Genomic DNA, 19,561 nt, shown 5'->3' with positions numbered 1-19,561 from the left:
TGGGGTCTTCTCCAATTCAGAAGACAGGTGTAGTGTTTAGGAAAAGGTGATTACTTATCCACTTGAATGCTCACTGTAGGAGGCAAAACACCAACAAACAAAGGAAAAAAGGGGACCTTATTGATCTGAATCTTAGACAAGGTTTCCCTCCAGTTCTCTGACATTAGAAATGGGGGAGCGGGATCAGCTTAAATGCAGAGTCCTTTTCCTGTTAGGTAAATACAGGGATAGCCTATATTTAACCTCTGTTTTTCAAGGGGATCATCTTAAATTTAGAGTCATCTTCTATTCCGGGTAAGTAAGGTATAAGGCTGCACCTTTTTTTTGAGTACTGTCCTGTCAATTTCAATTATTTGTTTTTGGGAACTTTTGCTGAAAAGCGATATATAAATCTTTGTCGTATTTGCATTTGCAATTTTTGTTTAGGGGATGAAATGGCCTGGAGTCTGAGTTCCGTGGAGGGCGGAGAAAGCCATTTCCTCAGCCCGTTCACTGCTCGGCTTGGATCTGGGCAAAACTTCCCCTCCTCCAACTTCTCTCGCGTCTCCTCTTCGTTTCCAGGTGGCTTCTGGACGTGGATGTGAGTCGGGGGCCCATGTTCCAGAGGGAAACCCCTAAAACCTTGCGTGGAGGTTTCTGGAGTAGGCCTGCTTTTTCAGCAGCCAGCATCACCCCTGCTCAGATGGGCTAGGCTCAGATCGGCCCCTTCTCCGACCTGCTAGGAACCGGAAACTTGGGTCCCCTTCAGCTGTTGTGTCTGGGGATGATGGGAGTTGTAGTCCACCAGTAGCGGCTCTTCCTAACAAGCCGCTGTGCTTCATCTGGCACTCACATGCATGCACGCACACACACCGGCCGGGCTCCTTGGACAAGCTGGTCTCTAGTCCAAGAATATCTGGGGACCCAACTTTGAGAACTGCCTGGGTTTGGTGAACCAGTTGAAAATATACTGCAGGTCTGTGCAGCTTTGCCCCTCCCCCTCGTAGATGTTGGACTACAACTCCCATCACACCTGGCTATTGGTCACTATGGCTGGGGGGTGATAGGAATTGTAGTCCAAAAACAGCTGGAGGACCAAAGTTGTGCAACCCTGAGACACTGAGGAAGTGGCCGTGATGAATTAGACAACACACTCTTTACTTATTTAATTACAATACTTAGACTTGGTCTTTTTAAAAAAAGATAGGAACAGAGGAAGCTGCCATATACTGAGCCAGGCCATTGGTCCATCTAGCTCAGGATTGTCTGCACAGACTGGCAGCAGCTTCTCCAAGGCTGCAGGCAGGAGTTTCTCAAAAACCTATTTTGGAAATGCTGCCGGGGAGGGAACTGGGAACCTTCTGCATGCAAGATGCTTTCCTAGAGCCGCTCCATCCCCTAAGGGGGATATCTTACAGTGCTTGCACATATCTGGCTCTTTTTTTAAAAAAGCTGAACTTGCTGGCCAAACAGAAAAGTTCTACGATGCTTCTGCTCAGTCCAAATATCATGTGAGTACAGCCCTGTTCAGACATAACATTCTACATGCATACAGGTTTCTGTATACATGTGCATTTCTGTTTGTGAATGACTACGACGACTACTACTATTATTACGAATATTTATACACCGCTCTTCGACCAAAAATAAACAATGCAGACATAAGATGGCCCCCTGTCCCGAAAGGGCTCACAGTCTAAAAGAAACATAAGGCAGATACCAGAAACAGCCACTGTAGGGATGCTGTGCTGGGGTTGGAGAGGGCCAGTTGCTCTCCCCCTGCTAAACGGAAGAGACTATATGTGTTTGGTTTCAAAGCAAACCAGGGTACTCGAATGCAGGGTACGGATAGTAAATGTAGGACTATATGTGCGCCTTGTACATCAGACATGATGTTGAACACTCCTATAATGAGTGCACAGTGTACACAGCAGTTATTCACACATTATGCTAAACACAGGTACAGAGGTACACTTTCTATGTGTACCGTGCATTGAGGGGACCCTGCATTTAGCGGGTTCAGCTCTAAAATGAACGCAGGAACAGTCTTTCACACAAAGACATGGACGAGTGTACAGACCTCTGTATACTTGTACAACATCATCTCTGAATAGGGCTCAAGTGTGAATAACGCCATCCCTACACAGACTGGACAGGCAGTTTGTGAACAGGGCATCCCCGTGTTTCATCTCCTAGAACCTGGGAGAATACAACCAATGGAAGTTTCACCACAGCCCCACCATCTTGGAGGTCCCGGAGGAGTTCCCCTCCATCAAGATCTCAGCCACTTTCTTGCTGTCTCGGCTGCCTTTGTTGACACCTTGTTACTACTCCATCAGTTCCTCGCAAGACTGGGCACCTGGAGAACGTCACCTCACCGTGGCCGTGGTCTCCTACAGGACAAGAGGTAATTAATGGGTGCTTCCGGCAGCGAGATGTGCTTTCCAGGCGGGAGGGCTCTCTGAAACCCGCAAGTGACCTTCCAGATTTCCTGGTGGGACTTCCTGAACGGAAACCTAGTGGGACTTATTGAAAACCCCACCAGGAAACCTGGTGGGACAAAACCTGGTTGGACTTTGTTAAAAGGGGGCATTCCATAGTCATGGGGGCAGGTCTGTGCAGTGATTAGGCCTGTTCACATGACCATTATTGGAGGGTCATGACCGTTATTGGAGGCACCATTATTGGAGGGTCCATTATTGGACCATTATTGGAGGGCCTGTTCACATGACCATTATTGGAGGGTCTTATTGGAGGGTCTTATTGGACCATTATTGGAGGGTCATGACCATTATTGGAGGGACCATTATTGGAGGGTCCATTATTGGACCATTATTGGAGGGCCTGTTCACATGACCATTATTGGAGGGTCTTATTGGAGGGTCTTATTGGACCATTATTGGAGGGTCATGACCATTATTGGAGGCACCATTATTGGAGGGTCCATTATTGGACCATTATTGGAGGGCCTGTTCACATGACCATTATTGGAGGGCTTGAAGGGTCAGAGGTCTCCTCTTCCCTAGTAGCAGCACACAAACAGAACCTCTGTTTGGTTCAGTGTACCAGGAAACACAGGAGTAAGCCCAGTGGGGCATGCATTCAGTGCTAAAATTGAGATAGTCCTTGGAGGCCTCCATGCTTTCCCAGCATCCTTTGCACTGCCAGTAGACTGGAAAGCCTCAGTATACCAGCAGCTGCCTTCTGACTGGCCACGAAGGAGCAGGAGGCAGATCCAGCCCGGCTGAAGTGAAGGATCATAGAGTGTGCTTTGCAGAGTGGCGCATCATCTGTGGCCTGCAGCCCCTGTAGCCAGAGCTCTCTATTGTTTCCAGATCCGCTAAGTCCTGGTAGCTGAGTAGAAAAGGTAAGTTCTCACAGCCAGAAAAGCACGGCAGGAGAATTCACCTCTCCACCTACATTGGCTAAGAGCAGGGTAGAAAAAGCGGAGTTACTCTGGTTTGAGCAACTTGGTCTGGAGGGATTTTTGCAAGGTCACACCGTGAGTAAAACGTCAGTAGCTCAGCTTGGACCCCGATTTTGCTTACTGTGTGCGAACCAGGTCAATACCTACATTTCTAAAGCACCCTTTGTCCTGGGACCTCTGGGTGGTGAGCAGCAAATCAAAAGCAACCAACGAGTGAAAACAAACACAAGGCATTAAAAATACAGCTTGAACCCAGCAAGGTAAGCAGCAGGGATAGGCCGACCCACACGCTCTGCAAGTTTCCCTGTACAATTAGCTGGCTCTCCAGAGAGTGTGTCGAATTTAACAGGTGTCGCCTTTTTTTGCTTCAGATGGAAAAGGTCCAGTGCACCATGGCGTCTGCAGCAGCTGGTTGAACACCGTCTGCCTGCAAGAGACGATTCCGTGTTTTGTGCGCAGGTAGGGTTGTTCATAGCACAGCTATGGCTATTCATATACAGTGGTCCCTCGACTTACGAACTACTCGACATCCGAAGATTTCTTCTTACGAACGACAAAAATGACCGGAAGTCGTTGCCGGTTTAGATGCGGCTTCCTCGACCTACGAATTTTTAGATGCGGCTTCCTCGACTTACGAATGTTTCCAGACCTCCGTGGATGCGCTTTTTGACTTACGAAAATTTCGACCTACGAACGTGCGTTCGGAACGGATTATCTTTGTAAGTCGAGGGACCACTGTACTGTAGTGCTTTACAGCCCAGGTTCTCAAAGTGGCTTATGTCGGGAAACCAACGAAATGGTTTCCTGTCCTGAAAGGGCTCACAATCTAAAGAGAAATACAAGAAAGACCACAGCTGCCACCACTAGTAAATATAAGAACTTGCTAAATATAAGAACATTCAAACGAGGCCTCTTTGCTCAGAGTTGCCGAATATTAGAGTCGTCGAATGTTAGCGCTGAAGGAGACCTCAGTGGTCCCTAGTCTAGCTTCGGTGCCCAAAATTGCTCCAGTATCTCTGACACAAGATTGTCCAGTCTCTGCTTGCAAATTGCCTGGACCTGCCCTCTGGGAACCCTTCTGTGATCTCTCAGCCCTGAACTGCACATGATAGTGATAGAACCATGTCTTTCAATGCAGACCTCCCCTAATATTAGTGTGTAAGGAGACAGGTTTGATTGAAATATCATTTATTATTGTTGTTTATACAATCAGACAGGTGTTATTGACTGGTTTGTTTGATCAAGACATCGAGTCCTTCCCAAGGACCTGGGATGGCTGAATTTTATTGTCAATGGTTATACAGGTGAAACTCGGAAAATTAGAATATCGTGCAAAAGTCCATTAATTTCAGTCATGCAAATTCAAAGGTGAAACTGATATATGAGACAGACGCATGACATGCAAAGCGAGATAAGTCAAGCCTTAATTGGTTATCATTGTGATGATCATGGCGTACAGCTCATGAAAACCCCAAATCCACAATCTCAGAAAATTAGAATATTACATGGAACCAAGAAGACAAGGATTGAAGAAAAGAACAATATCGGACCTCTGAAAAGTATATAGTATACTGTACTTGATTGGCCAGCAAACTCGCCTGACCTGACCCCATAGAGAATCTATGGGGCATTGCCAAGAGAAGGATGAGAGACATGAGACCAAACAATGCAGAATTGCTGAAGGCCGCTAATGAAGCATCCTGGTCTTCCATAATACCTCATCAGTGCCACAGGCTGAGAGCATCCATTAGGGATGTGCATAAAACCGGTTCTCCCGGTTCGGTTCGGGTCCGGACCGGGTCCGGACCGGACCGGGGAGGTTCGGTTCTGGTTTTGCCGGACCACCCCCCGGTCCGGTTCGGATCCGAACCGGTTCGGATCTGAACCGAACCGGTTCAGATCACAAAAAGTGGCTGGTTTTGAAGGGGACATTGTGTTCTACCTGCCACCCAAATTTCAAGTCGATTGGACCTTCCTCTGATTTTTTACAAATTTTTTTAAAAAAATTAATTCTTGCCCATAACTTGCAATGTGGAGCCCTTAGGGGCAAAAAAGCTGGGGTGGGTGGTAGCCACCCATGGGTGTCCTCCACCCCAAAAATCCCAAGGCAATTGGTTGCTCCTAGTATTATTGGTGAATTTTTGAAGAAAATTTTTTTCCATTGCCTAGAATGGGGGTTTGGGGCTGCCCCAGACCCGCCTCTGTGGGGTGGCAGCACCCCCAAAGTGGGTCCGGGGCCATGGCAAAAATGCCCTCAGTCCCTCCCTGCAATCCCCGTAGAGATAGGAGTGATGGTTCTGTTGTTTTTCTGAGGTGTTCTGAGTGTAGATTCTATGATAGCTAATGAGATTTCCAATGAGACACCATGAATCCACTCTCATTTGCTATCACAGAATCCACACTCACTCAGAACACCTCAGAAAAACAACAGAACCATCACTCCTATCTCTACGGGGATTGCTGGGAGGGACTGAGGGCATTTTTGCCATGGCCCCGGACCCACTTTGGCGGTGCTGCCACCCCACAGAGGCGGGTCTGGGGCAGCCCCGAACCCCCATTCTAGCCAATGGAAAAAAAAAAAATCTTCAGAAATTCACCAATAATACTAGGAGCAACCCAACAATTGCCACCCCATCTTTTTGGCCCCTCTCTCTGGGCGCCCTAACACGTAACACCTAGTCAGTCCATCTTAATGCCTACCTACTACCACCACTCCTATCCAAGCAAGTAAGAGGAGGACACTCAGAGAGACAACACCCACTCTCTGATCTAACAAAAAGGCCACTGCTGTGCTGCCTGCCAGCACAGCAGCAGCAGCGGAGCAGCACACTAAGCACAAGAGCAGCACACCCAGAGAAGAAGCAGGAGGCGGAGCAGCAGAGCAGCAGACCTGCCGCTCTGCATGATGGGTGACGTGATGCCCAAAGGAACCACCGCCTCACTCAGTGCCTGCCACTGACTAGGCCCGACAGACAGAAGCCAGCCAACCTGCTCTGCTCTGCTCTGATGCTCCCCATGGATGATGCACACACACCCTACATCTGCATCCCAATGACCAGACCAGACCAGACCAAGTGCGCAGAGTCAGCACAGGCCAGCAGCCACCAGCCCAGAAACAACAACAGCTACTACTGCTACCACCACAAACAGTGTTGCCGCTACAATAACATTCCCAGTCCAGTCACGCACGCCACAGCCTGAGCCTAGCACACAGCCAACAGCTGCTGCCAGCCAGTGCCTGGCAAGCCCAGCCAACATGAGGAGGAGAGAGCTAACAAGTAGACGGCACACGCACATCACCAACCCATCACGACGGCGCAACTGCAAGGGGAGAGGGCACAATTACAGGCAGCAGCAGGAGGAGGAGGCAAGGCAATCCTAGCACAGATTTGAAAGTTTAGAATCCACCAGGACATCTTCTAGAATCTAGACTTCTGTTTTTTCTACCACCAGCTGTAGTGTCTAGTTAGTCAGTGTGCTGTGCAGCTGAGCTGAGCTGAGCTGAGCTGCGTGTGAGGAAGGGTGATTGTAGCTAGTTCTTCAGTTTCAGCAGACTGAGCATTGAGCATGGGCAGTGGCCTTGGGAAGCAACACAATTACACGACACTCACCTGCTGCTGCTGGTCCTAGAAGTTGCCTCTTCTCGTCTTCACCTCTTCGTGTGTGTGTGTGTGTGTGTGTGTGTGCAGTGAGTGCATGCCTTTTGCCTTGCTGGAAAGAAATGCTTCTCTGGTCCACCACCACATATCTGCTCAAGGACACAGAGGCCCAAGGCAGAGGTGGTGGTGGCACCAGTGTGAGTGCATGTGTGCTGGTGGTGTTTGCCACCACAGGTGTTTTGTGTGTGTATGTGTGCGCTGCTAGCTAGGAGGGGGGAGGGAGGCAGGGAGGGAGGCAGGGAGGCAGGGGGGAGGAAAGGGGAGGGGGAGAGGGATGTAGAGGGGATTGAAGGGGGGAGGGTCCGGCTCAGAGTTGGTCAGCCACATATTTGTGCACACACGTGCTCACGTGTGTGCTTCAGTGGGAGAGACCAGACTCTCATCATCTGCCAGACCGGGGTTGGGGGCAGGTGAGGCGGTGGTGGGCTGGAAGGGAGGGAGGATGGAAGGTGGTGAAGAGGAAGGGGAGAGGATGAGAGGGGAAGGATGGAGGGAGGCATGGGGGGGAGGAAAAAAAACATGTAGACAGACACACACCAGAAAGCATCCACACACAGAGACAGTGCTAGGCATCCATTCACACAGACAGACAGACAGACAGACAGACAGACAGACACACAACAGGAAGAGACAGACTGAGCCTGCACCACACACACACACACAGACCCGATTCCCCCCCTGCACAGTTATCAATCAATATGTTGTGTTGGCAGCCAGTTCATTGCTATTCTGATGGTTTTGGGTTTTTTGCCATCAGCCAACATCAACAGTGACCACAATCAAGATGAACATAAGATGATAATAATTCATTCGTTTCATTTCAAAAAATCACCCAATCATCTTCTCCATGTAAACCAAGCCCCCCACACATGATTTCTGGTGACATTTTCAATAAAATCAATTCATTTGGCATTCATCATTTTGTTCTCCCTTTGTCACCTTTTTTTCTTTCTTTTGCATAATTTTGAGGCTTGATTTTGACATGGGGTTTTTAAAGAAAAAATTATTTACATGTTTATTTACTAGTATTTACATATCTACACTGCATTTTTGAACGTATACCCGCCGCTGCCGCTAAGTCTAGTACTCCGTGGGCTGTGCTACTTTGGGGGGGGGGGGGTGCCGTGCCCACGCCAGGTCCCCAAATGCTGACAGGTGGATAGATAAAGGGCCTGTGCTAGTCAGCATTGGGTTTCTTTTTAGGTGGGCGTGGGCATTGTAAACATCTGGCCAGTCGCAGCACTACAACTACTACTACAACTGCATCTCTGTGTGGGCACACTACACGCTGCGACTGGCTGGCACGGCTCAGCATCTGTCACGTCAGCTCAGCTAGAGGTGGAAGGGGGGAGGGTAGGGATAAGCAGAGGTCGAGCCAGGCAGGTGACCAACCATGGGGCAACCCACGGTAATCACTCGCCCGTCTCAAACTGCAGCTTGGGGTAGCCCAACAGGGGGAGGTTCACCTTAAGGAAGACCAGCTGCTCCACCAGACCAGGGTCCAAGCGGGAGCGAGAGGGTGTCACCACGTCCCCGGCACGTGAAAACACCCGCTCGCTCTGGACACTGGTTGGGGGGCAGGAGAGGAGGCGCACAGCCACCACCGCCAGGTCTGGCCAGACTTGGCGGCGGCTCGCCCAGAACTGTGCGCAGTCCACGCCGTCTCCCTCCACAGGCTCCTCCAAGTACTGCGCAACGCATTGCTCAGCACTGGAGGGGGGCCTGGCAGGTCGAGCCTCCCGCATACCAGGCATGGCGCCATAGCAGAACCGCTGAAACCACTGGGCGGATCTCGAGTCGGTAGCAAATGGCTGCTGCGATGGCGCCGCCTGGGATGCCGCGCTGCTGGACTGGGAAGAGGGAAGGGAAGGGGAAGCTGACGCCGGCTGGCCGCCCATGCTGCTGCTGGGTGCGGGTTGGGCCGCGAGGGCTGCCCCCGCACCACTACCAACACCCTGGTCTCTGCGGGCCCTAGCGGCCTCCTCCTCCCTAACCTTCTCGACCAGGATGCCCTTCCACCTGGGCAAGTCGTCGGCACTCACGGCATTGCCCTTGAGGGCTGGGTGACAGAGACAAGCGAGGACATACTCCTCCCTGTCTCCCAGCACATCAACGAGCCGCTTGTCAACCCCAGACCTCAGCCTCCCAGCCAGAGCACGACCCTCTGGCGTGGTCAGAGAGATATGGAGTCCACCCATCAGCTTCTCGAGACCAACAGCTGTGGGCAGCGCCTGGCTCAAGGGAGTGGTGTCGCCACACAAGCCCTTCGTGGCAAGCTGGAAGGGCTCGAGTGCCGACACCGCCTCGGACATCTGCTTCCACTCTGCGTTCGAGAAGTCGCAGACATCCAAGGACTCGTCCCTCGCCAGGGCGACAAGGGCTCTCTCCTGCTCCAACAGGCGCTGGAACAGGAGGAAGGTGGAGTTCCACCGCGTCTCCACATCCGTAGGGATGAGATGGCGAGGAAGGCCAAGGTCATCCTGCTTCTGGCGAAGCAGTCTCCTGGACTTCTCGCTGCGGTGGAAGTGGGCGGCCAGCTTGCGGGACTTATCCACAAGCGTGGCCGTGGCAGCAACAGCAGCTGCGATGGGGCGGGCCCCCTTCTCCTGGGACGCCTTCAGCTCCTTAAGGCCAAGGGCGTCCCTGACGGTCAGATGGAGCGTGTGTGCCATACACCGTATGTTCACACAGTCCATGACTGTCTCGACAGCGGCGGTAACGTTGGCTCCATTGTCGGTGACAATGAAGCCACGGGAGAGGTGTGGACACCCGCCAATCCACTCCTCTATCTGGCGGTCGAGTACGGCCGCCACCTCCTCCGCGGTGTGCCTCGTGTCCATCGTCTCCACGTGCAGGACGGCCCACCTGTGCCGTAGTGCAGCGGGAGCCGCGCCGGACCCGGAAGCATCGCCCGCGGAGGTCCCCTCACTCTCCGGTCCCCACCAGTGGGCAGTGAGGGCCAGGAAAGAAGCGTGCATCCCACTGACACTGGTCCAGAGGTCAGTCGTGAAATGCACGCTTGTCCCGGCCGGAGCTGCACGCAGCTCGGCCGACACGAGCTCCCTGCACCGGCGGTACAGGGAGGGGACCACGTTCCGGCTGAATGTCGTCCTTGAGGGGATGACGTATTCGGGAGCCAGGTATTGGAGAATACGGCGGAAGCCGTTGTTCTCGACCACCTGAAACGGCTGGTCATCGGTGGAAATCATCTCCCCTATGAGGCGGGTGAGGTGATGATGGTCCACGCGAACAATACGCTGGCTGCCCGAGGACTGCGTCCACCGCTGGACGGGCAGTGTAGCCTGCCTGCTGGCTGGCACACTGCCGCTGCCCGCCCTTGTGGCAGATGCACAAGGCGCACTAGCGCTGCCAGCCTGTCCCCTGAGACCTGGGTGGTGACGCTCTAGGTGTCTCCACATAGGCGTCGTACCCAGGTGCGCAGGGTCCCTTCCACGGCTGACAAGCATCCTGCAGTGGACACAGCGGGCGTGGAATGGGTCATCTTGAGGGACCTCAAAATGCACCCATACACCACTGCCCTTGGCCTCCTGCGCCCTGGGCGCCGTCCTAGGCCGTTTCTCGCAGGGTGGCTGCAGTCCTAGGGGGGGGGCGGCCGCCGCTGCCTGCCCACTGCTGCCACCCAACCCGCCCCTTCCGCCCTCCACAGCGGAGGAAGGGCCCGGCTGAACTGGCATCGGAGAGGCAGGCCTCTCCTCCACCACCTCGCCAGACCGCTCCCCACCAGAGTGTCGGGCTTCACGAGGGGGGGGCCCACTGAGCGGCGAAAGGATAGGGGGAAGGGGCCCCAGAGGGAGGGAGAACCTGGCTGCATCGCTGCCAGCCGCACGGTCCTCACCGCCCTCTACCTGCTCTTCCAACTCCACAGTCTCCTCCACCTCAACAACTGGCGGTAGCTCAGCAGCACCTGGTGCCGCCGGCGAGGAGGGACCCGCCACAGCCCTAACGGTGCCTCTGCCTCTGCCGCGATTGGCGGCAGCAGCCGTGGGGAACTGAATCCTGCGCACCAAAGATGGGGCCGGAGCAAAGAATTCTCCAATGGGGAGAACTGGGGTGTCCTCAGGCTCCCCGCGTCCTCTCCCTCCCCGTGCCGCAGGCGCACCCCGCACCTGGCCTCTCCCACCTCTGCCTGCCAGCCTTGAGCGAGCCCTGCCCGCCACACGGCGCTCAGACATGCTGCTAGGTCAGAAGGAGGGAGACTTTAGGAGGAAGGCCAGAGAGGGTCAGAAAAATAATTTGGAGGGGCTTAGGGGCCAAAAAAAAGGCAGCTGATTTGGAGGCGGCGGGGGGGAAGTTTGTTTTCAAAAAAGGAAGCCAATTGGGGGGGAAAGGAAGACTTTTTGATATGGGGGGGGAAGCCAATCGAAGTGAGGGGGAGGGTGTCCTTTTTGAATTTGGGAGTCAACCACCAAGCCAATTGGGGAGATGGGTCTGGGAGGGGTTTTTTTTAGAAAAATAGGGGGTTAAAGGGTGGAACCCCGGTGTGGGAGGGTGGCACGGGCAGTTGGGTGGAGTAGTTGTGGTGTGGGTGGCAAGTTTTTAGCTTTTTTGGGGGGGAGAGTGGATGGGGGGAGGGCACAGCACCTACCGGGGGTGGGGGAGGGATGCAGTCAACGCTTGGGAACCTGCAGATCAAAGGAGGAAACCCTTATTTAGTGAACTGGAACACAAAGTGTGGGTTCTGGGGGGTGGTTCTCAAGTAATGCTCCTGTGGGGGGAGCATCAAACTCAATGCAGCCTATTTAGTGACTCTGAATTGCACACAACCAAAACCAGAACCCAGTCACACCAACACAGAGGTTGAACCCACCCACTCTGTGACTCTGCCCGCCCAATGCCATGGCAAGCAAGCAGCAGCAAACATTTGATGGCAGCCTCATGGATTGAACATCATGATCATCATCATACGTGTGTATTGGCCCAGCATGTAGTGGCAGCATCAGAGCCCAGCCAGGACCCCACTCAGACTGCCCCAGAGGCAAGGAAGCACTCTGGCATGGCATGGGCCCAGCATGTAGTGGCAGCATCGCATCAGAACCCTGGGCCCCACTCAGACTGCCCCAGAGGCAAGGAAGCACTCTGGAAGGCACCTGTTCAAAAACCACCTGCAAGACGCATGCAATGCAACGCAACACACAGCAGCAATTTCTTTACTGGGCATGGGCATGAAGACACAAGTTTTGCAACAGTACATCTCCTCTCCAAGGTTCCCTCCCTCCTCCCCACACCCAAATGCATTTCAGAATAGGGGTGTCCCTATTTAAAACCGCCAGCTAGGGAGAGAAAGGGGCAACAAAAGGTGCACAATTGCACACGCACTAACCCCTCTTCTTCCGGTCCTTCTCCTGCCGCTCACTGCTGGTCACGGATTCGCCGCCGCCAGCCAGCCACCCTGGGCTGGGACACAGCAGGGTGGCCGCACGAGGCACACAGGCAACCGGGGTAGTTCAACAACGATGGAGGGGCAGAAGTGAGGAGACAACACTATTTGTGTCACTCAACTCACCCCCAAGCAGAGACAAAATCAACCAAAAACTATAAAAAGAAAAAAAAAACCGATGGCAGCCGCCAGGTGGGTAGGCTACTGTGTGCGGCTGCAGCTGTGGGAGAGGAGGTGGAAAGTGAAGGGGAGCAGAGAGAGAAAAGACTAAGAGAGAGAGAAAAGAGAGGGGGGGCAGGGACAAAGAGAAAGAGAGGAGAGAGAGAGAAAAGAAAGAGAGAGAGAGGAGAAAGAGAGATGATAGAGAGAAAGAGGAGAGAGGAGAAGCGCAGCGCAGCAGGGAGGGGGGATTCAGGTGTGGGGGGAGGACACAGCAGTAGCAGCGGTCCAAAGAGGTGGGGGGAGCAGAGAGGGTGTGTGTGGTTGGGGGCTAGTGTGTGGCAGGGGGCCTGGGGTAAGTGGAGAGAGTCGGGGGCAAGGAGGAAAAGAGGTGGGGTGGGGGGAGCAGAGAGGGTGTGTGTGGTTGGGGCTAGTGTGTGGTAGGGGGCCTGGGGTAAGTGGAGAGAGTCAGGGGCAAGGAGGAAAAGAGGTGGGGTGGGGGGAGCAGAGAGGGTGTGTGTGGTTGGGGCTAGTGTGTGGCAGGGGGCCTGGGGTAAGTGGAGAGAGTCGGGGGCAAGGAGAAAAAGAGGTGGGGTGGGGGGAGTAGAGAGGGTGTGTGTGGTTGGGGCTAGTGTGTGGCAGGGGGCCTGGGGTAAGTGGAGAGAGTCAGGGGCAAGGAGGAAAAGAGGTGGGGTGGGGGGAGCAGAGAGGGTGTGTGTGGTTGGGGGCTAGTGTGTGGCAGAGGGGTGTTGGGGGGATGGGGAGGGGGCAACAACAAACAGCAAAGGAGAAACTGGAACAACTCGGGCAGCAGCAGCGATTAGGCTGGATGGGGTGGTTGGGGGAGGAGCTGGGCCTGGGCTAGGGTCTGGGAGGAGGGAGGGTGGGGGGGCAGGCAGGGGGGGAGGAGGAGGAGGAGGGTAGCAAAATATATAAAGCAATATATATCAAGAGAACACAAGCCAGAAGTTTAAAAAAAAAATGAAAAGAAAGACTATAACCAGCAGAAAAAACTTGGGTGTGGGGGTGTGGGGAGGGGGAACCAAACACAGACTCTGAGGGGGGCCACTAAGTGAACAGAGACAATGAAACCACAATTGCTGCAAATTAATAATAGCAAATGAATAAGTGGAACTGCAAGCAAAGAAAACTGGACTCTGTTTGGCAGCAGCAAACTTGGGAGAAGGCTGGATGGGGTGGGGTTGGGGTGGGGTGTGGTTGGACTTGGAGGGGCAAGTTTGGAGCAGGGAACCAAAACTGATTATATGGGACAACAAGAAACAACAACAGAATCCTCTGGGGGTGGGGGGGAGGGATTCAGGGAACCAACTCGCAGGGCAGCAGCAGTCAGCAGAAACAAACAAAATGGTACAATTTAAGCAAAACCAGCAAGCAATATATAACTGAAACCAATGGAATGCAATGTGAAAATCAAAAAGTTGGACAACAACAAGGCAGGACAAAGAGCAATAATTAATGGAAGAAGATTTAAAGCAATGAGGATGCAGTGGGTGGGAGTGGGGGAGGGGGAGGGTAGGCCCAAAGGATGAGAAGGGAAAGGGGGGGGAGGGGGGGGAGAAAAGCAGACAGACAAGGAACAGGGAAAATTGGGGGAAATTAAGAAGAAAGTAAAGTGAAGTAACACACAGTATACAGGCAAGAGAAGAGACAGACAGAGAGAGGAGACACACAGAGAGTCACAAAGGGCTGGTGGACAAAGGATTAGACAGAGCACACACAGAGAGACACAGGACACAGTCAGGACTCACAGAGACACCAGAGCAGCCAGCAAAGGGCAAGCAGGTCTCAGAGATGATCCCACAACTGCAGCCAAGAGAAGTTTCCAGAGAAGAGGCTTGGGTTTATATAGGTTTGAAATTCCCTCCTTTGGGAGCCCCCACCTTTGCACTCCCCCCACGGCCAACAGGGTGCCAGCTCTCAACAGTGCAACAGCCAAGCAGCCTACCAGACCAAAGGACTCATTCTGGCCAATCAAGGATCAATAGCGCAGCCAATACAATGCCTGGAAATAGCATCACAAAATGGATGCAAGGAGGAGCAAAAGTTTCGGGAAGGAGACACAAAATGGAGGACACACTTGGAACTTTAAAGAGACACTCCAGAGACTCAATTTCGTTCCCGAACCGGTTCGGGAAACCCGAGCCGGTTCGGTACCGAACCGGCTCGAATTCGGTCCGGCTCGGTCCCCGGAACGGCCCGATTCGGTCCGGGATCGAGCCGCCGGATCCGGACCGGTTCGGACGAACCGGTCCGGATCCGAACCGAACCGCACATCCCTAGCATCCATGCCACGCCGCACGGAGGCAGTCATTGCTGCAAAAGGGGCCCAAACCAAGTACTGAATACATATGCATGCTTCTACTTTTCAGAGGTCCGATATTGTTCGATTCTACAATCCTTGTCTTCTTGGTTCCATGTAATAGTCTAATTTTCTGGGATTGTGGATTTGGGGTTCTCATGAGCTGTACGCCATGATCATCACAATTATAACAAATTAAGGCTTGACTTATCTCGCTTTGCATGTAATGCGTCTGTCTCATATATCAGTTTCACCTTTTAATTTGCATTACTGAAATTAATGAACTTTTGCACGATATTCTAATTTTCCGAGTTTCACCTGTAGATATTGTCCCAGAATATAGGCTGTTCCCAGTAAAGCTGCTTTTTGTAATGGGCTGATGGTGATTTCTGTGGCCCCGATGGTGTTGAGGTGCTCTTCAAGGTCTTTTGGAACTGCACCCAGGACACCAATTATTATTTGGTCTTTTGGAACTGCACCCAGGGCGCCAATTATTATTATTAATGGGCTGATGGTGATTTCTGTGGCCCCGATGGTGTTGAGGTGCTCTTCAAGGTCTTTTGGAACTGCACCCAGGGCACCAATTATTATTTGGTCTTTTGGAACTGCACCCAGGGCGCCAATTATTATTATTAATGGGCTGATGGTGATTTCTGTGGCCCCGATGGTGTTGAGGTGCTCTTCAAGGTCTTTTGGAACTGCACCCAGGGCGCCAGTGACCACTGGGATTATTTTGGTCTCCTTCTGCCACAGCCTTTCCATTTCAATTTGTAGATCTCTGTGTGTTGATATTTTTTCTATTATTATTATTGTTTTCACAGTCAGACAGTTGTTATTGACTGGTTTATTATTATTATTATTATTATTATTATTATTATTATTATTATTATTACTAATTATATACCACTTTTCAATGGCAACAAAACATTCTCAAAGTAGTTTGTGTAACAAAATACGATGAAACAAGAAGATGGTCCCCCTATCCCAAAGGGGCTCAAAAAGGATACCTCTTGACGAGGTTATCTGAGGGGGCTCTGCTCCGGGTGCCGACAATGAGAGAGGCTCGGCTGTCGTGCATGTGGGACGGGGCCTTCTCAGTCATGGCCCCCAGACTCTGGCAGGCTCTCCCAGTGGGCATCCACTCCTCAGTCTCCATCACAGTTTTTAGAAAGCTAGTAAAATCTTGGCTCTTTACCCAGGCTTTTAGATGAGTGGTGTCTTTGTTGCTGCTGCTTTGTATTTTATGCTGATATTGTATACATTCTTAAACTTTTAATTAGATTTGTATCTTTATATTCCATTTTAGTATTTTCACTGTGTAATGTTTATCGTCTTAGGTTGTGTTAACAATGTTTGGTAAACCGCCTTGGGGTTGTTTTCCATGGAAGGTGGAATAAAAATCTAACCATCAAACCAACCAACAAACTGGGTTAAGAGACCCAGGTTTATTTTCCGGGTTTGCCAGTTCTGGCAAACCAGGGTTTGGGAGTTTGACACACACACACCCCACCTACATAACCAGCGAACCAAGGTTAGTATGCCACCAACCTGGGTTAGCCTCCTTGTGTGGGGAGGCTCAACCCGTTCTGCGTTTTGGATTGTTCGGTGCGGATGGATTCCGGCTTCCCAAGGACCCAAGCAAACCCTGCAAACCCTGACTGGCCCGGGCACAGGACTCGCTCCCTTCAGAAGCTCCTGGCAGCAACGTCTCTACGGCCTGGAAAAGAAAGGTAACCCAGGCCTCATCCCTCATGGTGGCACAGTCAAATTGGTCGATCAGGGATCGGGGCGGGCTGTGGGGGAGAGACAGTAAACCAGGGTGGATTGGGTCCCTCCCCCCAGCAAGCACGCATGCCTCCTGTGGAGGAGATGCCCCCCCGGCACACAGGACAGACTGCCCGGGAGTATCTTCTGGTGTTTTTCACACAGCAGGCTTTTCTGGGAGCTCCCTGCGCGGCTTTACTGCCAGTCTGAAGTTTAAAAAAAAAAACAACCCCAATGCAAAAAGGGGATTTTTCCCCACCCCGGATAGAAATCAGGCTACACTCTAATGCGCCATGAGAAACCCAACGTGTGTGTGTGAGGGGCTCCCCGTCCATGCACAGGGACCTTGGGGTGAATCTGGCCAGTATGTGAATGGACAGCCTCCGTTCCGGAGGAGGTGTGAGCTACAAGCGCCCGCCTGGTTTTGAGCTGTGTTGGTTTCAGGGATTGCTGCTCTTTGGTGGCCGGCACCCCAGCCTGGACCACCTCTGCAAAGAAGAAATGCAAGAGATGGAGAGGAAGGGGGTCCTTCGGGAGGTCTGCACGGCTTACTCCCAGGAGCCAACTCCCTCTCCATCTTCGGGCCACCCACAACCCCCCCCCCCAGTGTCTCACTGCCTTCTTTTTTCCAGAAAGCGGCTCTGCAGGAGTGGGCCTTTGGGTTGGGGCCAGTTTTAATTTCATTTTCTTCTTAGGTGTTTATTTTTATATACCGCCCTTCGTCCTAAGACCCCAGAGCAATGAACAACACGATAAAAGCAATTCAATCGAAGGAGAGAGACAGATACCATGGTCGATGGTATTGAAAGCCGCAGAGAGATCTCAGAGGATCAGCAGAGTCACACTCCCTCTGTTGAAAACCAACTGGAGATCATCCATCAGGCCGACCAAGGCAGTCTTGACCCCATCGCCCACACGAAAGCCAGTTTGAAATGCACCTAGATCATCTGTATCATCCAGAAGTGCCTGGAGCTGAGAAGCTACCATCCGCTCAAGTTTAAAAAACACAAAAATATTGCAAATTTGGCCATTGAAGGCCTGATGGTCAGGACAACAGAAGCATGAGAACACACTGAAAACGACAAGGCTTGTAATGGTATCACCTGTTTTCCATTTCTAGGAGTGCAGCTCTTTTCAGAAATCACCATGAGCCAGCTGGCTCACATACAATCAAAAATAAACGGGAGAGATGTGCATTGGTCCCGCAGGAGTGCTCAAAGGTTCCCTGCCCATGTTGTCAATACTTGAGTTAATTGAGATGGCTGAAAGATTCTGAATGCACTGCAAACAGTGTCCTAGGAACATAGGAAACTGCCATGTACTGAGTCAGACCATTGGGTCTATCTAGCTCAGGATTGTCTTCACGGACTGGCAGCAGCGGCTTCTCCCAGGTGGCAGGCAGGAGTCTCTCTCCCAGCCCTATCTCGTTGGAGATGCTGCCAGGGAGGGAACTGGGAACCTTCTGCTCTTCCCAGAGCGGCTCCATCATCCCTAAGAAGGGGAATCTCTTCCAGTGCTGACACTCCTAGTCTCCCTTTCATATGCAACCAGGGCAGACCCTGCTTAGCTATGGGGACAAGTCAAGCTTGCAACCACCAGACCAGCTCTCCTCTCCTAAAAAGATCTCAAGTACAGAGCCAGGAAAGATCTTGGGGAATATAGGAAGCTGCCACATACTGAGTCAGACCATTGGGTCTATCTAGCTCAGGATTGTCTTCACGGACTGGCAGCAGCGGCTTCTCCCAGGTGGCAGGCAGGAGTCTCTCTCCCAGCCCTGTCTCGTTGGAGATGCTGCCAGGGAGAGAACTGGGAACCTTCTGCTCTTCCCAGAGCGGCTCCATTATCCCTAAGAAGGGGAATCTCTTCCAGTGCTGCTCACACTTCTAGTCTCCCTTTCATATGCAACCAGGGCGGACCCTGCTTAGCTATGGGGACCAGTCAGGCTGGCAACCACAAGGCCAGCTCTCCTCCCATGAATACAGCTCACAGTTTAAAAGAGCACAAAGGACGGCTCATTGACCCAAAGCCTGAATAAAAAGAACAGTCTTTGCTTTCCTCCTAAAGGCTGGGAGAGAGGGAGCCGTGCGGGTCGAAGTCACGAAGCGGGTTCCACAGCCTAGGGGGCCACCACTGAGAAGGCCCCGCCCTGCATGCTCGCCAGACAGGCCTCAGCAGGTGCCGGCAGGCGGAGCAGAGCCCTCCCCGCCTGTTCTTGTCAGCTGGGTAGATTCAGCTGGGAGCAGGCGGCCCCTAAGGTAGGGTGTGGGTGGCCGTTTCGCCCCAGGCCAGCTTAAACCCCCAGCAAAGCTGCTCTTAGGCACGGAGGGGGGGACTTATATACTCTATAAGTGTTTGTAGAGAAAACTCTATCGCTAATAGTGCCTTGGGTGTCTCTCTGCGTGTGTAAGAACATAAGAACGGCCCTGCAAGTTCCCTCCCTGGCAGCATCTCCAAGTCAGGGCTGAGAGGAGAGATTCCTGCCTGCAACCTGGGAGAAGCCGCGGCTGCCAGTCTGGGTAGACAATACTGAGCTAGGTTGACCAAGGGTCTGACTCAGTAGATGGCAGTTTTCAATGTTCCCTATTCTGCAAAGTTTTGCTTTCAGGAGAGAATAATGAAGCATGTTTCCATATTGGCAAATCCTGCTTTTCTCAGCAGTTCTGGTCTCAGTCATCCTGCAGAGAGCTGGTCTGCTGGTCGCAAGCATGCCTTGTCCCCTTAGCTGAGCAGGGTCCGCCCTGGTGACATATGAATGGGAGACTTGATGTGTGAGCAGCACTGTAAGTTTCCTTAGGGCAGGGATGCTCAGCGTGTGGGTCCCCAGGTGTTATTGGACTTCAACTCCCATAATCCCC

General features: G+C 52.4%; 1 protein-coding gene across 1 annotated transcript in view; it reads left to right on the top strand.

The window, feature by feature from the left end:
• The window catches only part of LOC128336139 (nitric oxide synthase, inducible-like), a 54,243-nt gene that overhangs the window by 31,322 nt on the left and 3,360 nt on the right, over positions 1-19,561 (top strand). The window contains 6 exon segments of the mRNA XM_053275326.1: positions 562-580; positions 2,176-2,386; positions 3,778-3,864; positions 16,548-16,591; positions 16,594-16,704; positions 17,151-17,278. Of these exon segments, the coding sequence (XP_053131301.1) occupies positions 562-580; positions 2,176-2,386; positions 3,778-3,864; positions 16,548-16,591; positions 16,594-16,704; positions 17,151-17,278 (600 nt within the window).

This window comes from Hemicordylus capensis, chromosome 12, assembly GCF_027244095.1.
Source record: "Hemicordylus capensis ecotype Gifberg chromosome 12, rHemCap1.1.pri, whole genome shotgun sequence".
Lineage (NCBI taxonomy): Eukaryota > Metazoa > Chordata > Lepidosauria > Squamata > Cordylidae > Hemicordylus > Hemicordylus capensis.
The sequence above is the reverse complement of the archived record's forward strand: the minus strand, read 5'-3'. Positions and strand labels throughout refer to the sequence as shown.